Below are 7,452 nucleotides of genomic sequence, written 5' to 3' on the forward strand. Positions count from 1 at the left end.
CACCACCCTCTGTCTTCTACCTTTGAGCCAGTTCTGTATCCAAATGGCTAGTTCTCCCTGTATTCCATGAGATCTAACCTTGCTAACCAGTCTCCCATGGGGAACCTTGTCAAACGCCTTACTGAAGTCCATATAGATCATATCTACCGCTCTGCCCTCATCAAACCTCTTTGTTACTTCTTCAAAAAACTCAGTCAAGTTTGTGAGACATGATTTCCCATGCGCAAAGCCATGTTGACTATCCCTAATCAGTCCTTGCTTTTCCTGTATATCCTGTCCCTCAGGATTCCCTCCAACAACTTGCCCAACACTCAGGTCAGGCTCACAGGTTCGACAGCATTTGAGAATTTGCAGGGATGTTCTGATGACTGCATTGGAATGTATTGTGTCAAATGAGTAAATTCAGAACAGATCCAGCAACTTAAGACTGGACATCCATGAGGTGCTGTGGACCATCATCAGCAGCAGAATTCTCTTCAACCAGAATCTGTAACCACCTACCCACTTCCACTATTTCCATCAGGGCAGGAGATCGATCCTGGTTTAATGAAGAGGTGCAGTAAGTCGTGCCAGGAGCCTCAGCAGGCATACCTGAAAATGAGGTGCCAACACCCCAGTATTTGCACGCCAAATAGCAGAAGAGCAAGTGATAGACAGGACTGACTGATTCCATAACCAAAGGGTCAGATTATATATCTTCAGTCTTGCCGCACTCAGCCTTGAATAGGGGTTGAGATCAGCTTGAGCAGAAAGATCCCAATTTCAAATCACCAAACTTTCTCATTCTCCCTGAGGCACACTCAATAAGGGTCTGATGTTCTGGGAGGGGGATTGCAGTGGTGGAGAAGGTAGAGAGCTGGGGGAAAGGAAGTGGTTAGGGAAGCGGGGGGGGGGAGTTGGACAAGAAGGGGGAGATCAGGGAGGGATAATGGCGCTCTCATTGCCCAGAGATATCGCCCAGTTTAATTTCCAATCCCTGCAACTCTGATTCATCCGCATCTTGAAAATCGCGTCTAATTCACATGGAGTTCCCAATCTCATTCTAACCACCCTCTGTCTACTCACAAACCAATAGGTTAATCCTTAACTCGCTCCAAACCAACATATAACCGAGAGTGGTGACTGAAATGTTGTCTTCATGCAATGTAAATGACACAGTCCACGGAGATAATTCACTGGAGATTTAAAACCCCTGTCATTGTTGGTGACCCGGGGCTGTGTGCAGACCCCCTCTCCAATACTACGTTGTTGGAATAGTTTACCGCGGTCTCTCCTGCAGGCTAGGAGCTACTGCGCTATTTCACTAGGAAACTGCAATCAAATCAGAAAGAATTCAAACACGACAAGGCAAAACAAACTACAAATTGAATGCTTGGCTCCAATTCCCTTGCAAGCAGCTTTTTCAGGGGAGGGTGCAGAGTGGAGTTGATACAAAGTCGTTCAGAACTGAGGTTTGCTTGCAATCGGTGTCAATCTCCTCTCTCTCTCTTTCAAACCGAGTAGGTTTGCTTACGCACAAGTCCCCAGTAATACTCTGTCCCGTGTTACCCCTCCCAGTCACCCCTGGACTCTGTTATATTATGGAACTAGTTAATGCAATAAACTGAAATGAACAAGGTTTATTTGCAAATAGGGGAAATTGACAACGAAACAGGAACATCTACAATATAACCCCCCACCCCGTCCTACCTGCTACAGCGCCGCTAAAACACTACAGGAGCGCCTACAGGATTTCGTAAATTCAGAGCTTGTGAGTACTCTTAGGTATCACCCGGAGGGAGAGAGTCACAATTGTTCATAGTCCCAATCTATAAAGGTTTCACACACAAAAAACAAAACCAGGGGAGATTCACAACCCAGCCCTGAGCTGCAATTTCATTCCAAACACATCCACAGCCGGCCTCCGGATCTCAGCAAACAACAATCACACATCCCGCAGTTTCAATCTTCAACAAACCCTGATTCCTACCTGATTTACACACGACCACAAACCAAATCCAGACAGAAAAGGTAAAAGCTTTCTTCATTTCTAGCTGTCCAGTCCTGGAGTGTTTGAAATCTCCGATCAAAGAAATGAAAAATATTAAATTCCTCTTGCTGTATCTCTCTCTCTCTCTCAGACACACGTGTGTAATTCAGTGCCCTTGACTCAGGTACAAACTGAGATTACAGTTCCCAGCCGTTCCGGGGACGAGCAGCCGAGAGTAACGTTAGTGGAAACCGCAAGGAAATAGTTTGAAGGAAATGTGTGCAACGATTAACATCCAAATGAGATACGTTTCCTCTTTACAACCCTTTCGCCACTTCCACCAACCCGCAGGAAAACAAAACTATTTTCTCTCTCTCTCTTCCCCCCGCCCCCGCTTTAATCTGAACAGATTCCCCGATCTCCAACAACATTCCTTCACAACAATTTTTTTGTGAAACCTTCCAGACGTCCAGCGCCTTCACCTATCGAGTACGATTCACAAACCTCAACTATGTTCATCTTTATATATTTAAGACTGCATTTTAGACAAATCAGTATTTAACCAGATTTGGTAAGATTCTAATTATATTATATAACATACCCCTAAGAATGAAGGACTCCTGTTTAAGTTGAAATACATCAATCTATGAAAACCGAGTTCTTTTTGCACTTACTGGCTATTCCCCCTCCCCCTTAAACTCCTTCGGTTTAAATTTAGACCAAACATTTCCTATGTAAACCTGTCATGTTGTAATTATAGCCTGCCACCACTAGTGGCTCTGTTACTCTGATATTGGCAATTTTGATTTTTTTCAGTCTCCAAAGTTCACTCACTAGAATCATAGAAATGTACAGCTAGAAACAGACCCTTCGGTCCAACTCGACCATGCTGACCAGATATCCCAACCTAATCAATCCCATCTGCCAGTATTTGGCCCATACCCCTCTAAACCCTTCCTATTCATATACCCATCAGATGCCTTTTCAATGCTGCAATTGTACCAGCCTCCACCACTTCCTCTGGCAGCTCCTTCTGTATATGCACCGTCCTCTGTGTGAATAAAGTTGCCCTTTAGGTCACTTTTATATCCTTTTCCTGTCAGTGGCTCAGTGGTTAGCACTGCTGCCTCACAGCACCAGGGTCCCAGGTTTGATTCCAGCCTCGGGTGACTGTCTGTGTGGACTTTGCACATTCTTCCCACATCTGCATGGGTTTCCTCCCACAATCCAAAGATGTGCAAGTCGGGTGAATTGGCCATGCTAAATTGCCCACAGTGTTAGATGCATTAGTCTGGGGTAAATATAGGGTAGGGGAATGGGTCTGGGTGGGTTACTCTTCGGGGGGTTGGTGTGGACTTGTTGAGTCAAAGGGCCTGTTTCCATACAGTAGAGTATCTAATCTATTTAAAAAACCCATACCCTCTAGTTTTGAACTCTCCTCCCTTGTGAAAAAGACTTTGGCAATTCACCCTATCCATGCTCCTCATGATTTTATAAACATGCATAAAGTCACCTCTCAGCTACAACACTCCAGGGAAAACAGCGCCAGCTCATTCAATTTCTCCCTATAACTCCAACCCACCAACCCCAGCAACAGTCTTGTGAATCTTTTTTGCACCCTTTCAAGTTTAACAACATCTTTCCTTTAGAATTGACCAGAATTGAATGCAGTGTTCCAAAAATGGCCTAACCAATGTCTTGTACAGCTGCAATATGACCTCCCAACTCCTGTACTGAATGCAATGACCAATAAAGGCAATCATATCAAATGCCTTCTTCACTATCCTGTCTACCTGTGCTTCCACCTTCAGGGAGCTGTGAGCCTGCATCCCAACGTGTTTTTGTTTGGTAACACTCCCCACGACGCTACCATTATGAGCCTAAGTCCTACGTTTTTAATATTGTTAATGTAAGATCAATTGTATACTAAAAAATAAATGCATGACTTTAAAATAAGGATTGAATTATAACTAAACATTCTAGATCTTTAATTACCGCCTGTCTGTTAATCCCACTCCACCTTCAAGTGGCAGTAGAAATATTAAAACTAGTGAATTAATATTAAAACTGCCATGGAACTATGTTGTTCAAGATATTAATTTATAATATAATTGAGTGGGCATAGACACATATTTACTTGGTCAGAGGAAGCGACGGGAGAAAATGAGGACTGCAGATACTGGAGATTCAGAGTCAAAAGGAAGAGGAAGCCACAAGGTCAGCATGAGGGAGATTTCACCTGACAGACACGGAGACACAAGTAAGTATCTGGGAATCTGGGCATAAGTGGGCAGAGTCGGGGGTGGGGGGGGGAGGGGGTAGAAGAGGTGCTTGAATTAAGGTTTACTTCAAAGAATAAAATCTTCAGGGCAAGAGATGAAATAGGGTGGAGATCAAATGGCTTACCTGTACTTAGACCAATAGCAGTGTGATAACATGAAGCAGGGAAATTCCTCTCTATCTCCTAGTCACTTCCTCCGACCAACTAAATATATGTATCCATGCCCACTCAATTATATTATAAATTAATATCTTGAATAACATAGTTCAATGACAGTGTATATCACTAGAATAGATTAGATTACCTACAGTGTGGAAACAGGCCCTTCGACCCAACAAGTCCACACCAACCCTCCGAAGAGGAGCAACCCACCCAGACCCATTCCCCTACATTTACCCTTGCACCTAACACCATGGGCAACTTAGCATGGCCAATTCACCTAACCTGCACATCTTTGGACTGTGGGAGGAAACCGGAGCACCCGGAGGAAACCCACGCAGACACGGGGAGAACGTGCAAACTCCACACAGACAGTTGCCCGAGTCGGGAATTGAACCCGGGTCCCTGGCGCTGTGAGGCAGCAGTGCCAACCACTGTGCCTGTTTTAATATTTCTACTACCACTTGAAGGTGAAGTAGGGCTAACAGGCAGGAGGTAATTAAAGATCTAGAATGTTTAGTTATACTAGTTGGTCAATATTTTTAATCTTTAAAGTGAAAGTTAGCTATTTGGTTTGTTTAGGTCCTGAATGCTCCCCCCACTCTTTTTTCTGAGCAATGGCTTGTTAAGGTTTCATAGGCCCTTACTGATTATGAGTATAATGAAGAGTTATGGGATGGCAGGTCAAAAGGGGCATATGTGTGAAGTCATGGACATACCATGTTTCCCAGACAATCCAAGGAAATATCTCCAGCTGCATAAGCGTAAGTTCTCATGTTTGGAACTTTAACAGTGTCTGGAGATACTGCTGCCCATCCATGAGACAGGGAACTACATACATAGTATATATAGGGAGGTGGTCACATCAAAGATTAGAGCATTTGCACAAAAGATGCCCCAAATAAATTTGCACGAAAGATGCCCCAAACTGTGGTTGGGAAAGATATTAAAATTGAATATGGTCTGAGTTAATTTTCCATGAGAGTAATCATCTTTGGCCTCTTTTGGTTTGTCTGAAGGCTCTCTCATCAAAGTTTGAGAGTTGACTGTGGGGAGTTCCTAAAAGAGAAGTCAAAATGTAAAAACCCGTCTCCAGGAAAGCAATATCAGTCAGCCATAACTGATCCAAGAAGATATCCCAGCAACAGTAACTGATTTGTAAAGTTACAGACCAATATCTGGACAATGTGTGTATAATTCTATTCTCTAAATTTAATTAATCACTTGGTAAAATACTTTTAAGATAACACTGCAGAGTTTCATATTTAACTTTGAAGATTGTAAGGGTGGTTGCACATTATAAACCTTTTGATAATCACTTTTGCAAATTCATTTGATTCATTTGTTTGCAATCACACCAGTTCTGAGATAAATTTTTGCTAAGCAAATATGGGCCCAAGGCAAGTACATAGAGTTAGGCCACAGACCAACCAGGATTTCACTGAATGGTGGAATAGGCTCAAGGGGCCGAATGGCCTGCTCCTTTTCCTGTGTTCTTCATTTGTTACTAAAGTAACCCAACTGTCTTGTTTCTGATACTAAATTACATAGTCTGATACTTAATATGTATGTACACACACACACACACATAAAATATATATATAATTAGCAATTTGCCCTTTCTTTTTAAGCACTTTGAAGTTTAGTTAGTGTTGTAATATACAGAAAAGAGTTGATAATCTATGTTTAGAAAACTCCCACAAACAGCAAAGAGATAATAACTAGATGATTTACTTTTAGAGATGTTAGTTGAGCAATTAAAAATTAGCTAGGAGAGCAAGGAAAACTGTTCTGCTCTTGTTTTAAGTACTGCCATAGGATCTTTTACATCCATGCATTCAATCAAAAATTATCACACTTGCAAACACATGCTTCTTGGGAAGTCAGGATCTTTACACACTTCAAATCTCTGTAGCTATACTCATAAGACAAACAGACAGAAGACTGCTTTCTATAGTGCCTTTCACAACCTCAAAACCTCCCAAAGCACTTTACAAGCAGTGAGGTACTTTTGACCAGAAACATTTCTCTCACGACAAATCCTGTCTGATTTGTTGAGTATTTCCAGCATTCTTTGCTTTTATTTCAGCATCCATTGTATTTATGTTCCTTTAAAGTTTTATGGAAGTTTGGTCACTCTTGTAATGTAGGGGGTACAGCATTTAAATACATGTAAAGCAAGATCCCATGCTTTGGCATATGGTACCAGGCTTTACTGCACCATCCCCTCTTTCATCCTTTTCATTAAACATTCCTGGCCTGACAACTAGTTCTTTCAATTAAATATCAGGAGGCCATTCAGATTTTGGTCTGCTGAAGTCAAAACCGAGCCCGTGACCCTGTCCCACTGTTTGGCAACAGTTTGAGGCTAAACCAGACTATTCACAATTTGAATGTTGTATTATCTGTGCCACTACTGAGATGGCCCAATTCTGCCATTGTAACCATGCCCTATTCCACTTGTACCTTAGTTTATCTGATGCACCACCCCATCCATGCTTTTGTTGCCTGTCGATCTAATGGTTCCAATGCCTGGTTTGTCTCCCACATCCGCCCCATAAACCGAGTTCATTCAAACCTCTGCTGAGGTCTGTCCATCCGTTACCCCGATGTTTATTGACCTCCATTGACTTCTGTTAACCAAGTTTTCTGGGGGTTTTCAAAGCCCTTCAAGGTCTTCTCCATCTCTGTAATCTCCTTGAGTCCCAGAATTCTCTGCAATATCTTCACTCTTCTAATTTCGATGTCTTGAATTATTTGCTGTGCATTTGAGGTCATGCCTTCAGTCCAGACCCTAAACTTTGAAATTTCCTCCTTAAAGCTTTCTAGAATTAGAATCAGAACCCCTACTGTGTGGAAACAAACCCTTCGGCCCAACAAGTCCACACCAACCCTCTGAAGAGTATCCAACCCAAACCCATTCCCCTACATTTACCCTTGACTCATGCACCTAACCCACACATACCCTTGACTCATGCACCTAACCCACACATCCCTGAACACTATTGGGAATTTAGCATGCCCAATTCACCTAATCTGCACA

The 7,452-nt window shown here is 42.6% G+C and overlaps 1 protein-coding gene across 2 annotated transcripts in view; it reads right to left on the reverse strand.

Moving 5' to 3' along the window:
• Nucleotides 1–2,210, reverse strand: part of flt4 (fms related receptor tyrosine kinase 4) — a 225,652-nt gene extending 223,442 nt beyond the window's left edge. For both annotated transcript variants that reach the window (XM_043703133.1, XM_043703132.1), the window contains exon 1: nucleotides 1,970–2,210. In XM_043703133.1, the coding sequence (XP_043559068.1) occupies nucleotides 1,970–2,027 (58 nt within the window). In that variant the 5' untranslated portion in view covers nucleotides 2,028–2,210. The remainder of the gene's footprint in view (nucleotides 1–1,969) is intronic.
• Nucleotides 2,211–7,452: the final 5,242 nt, after the last annotated feature.

This window comes from Chiloscyllium plagiosum, chromosome 14 (assembly GCF_004010195.1).
Source record: "Chiloscyllium plagiosum isolate BGI_BamShark_2017 chromosome 14, ASM401019v2, whole genome shotgun sequence".
Lineage (NCBI taxonomy): Eukaryota > Metazoa > Chordata > Chondrichthyes > Orectolobiformes > Hemiscylliidae > Chiloscyllium > Chiloscyllium plagiosum.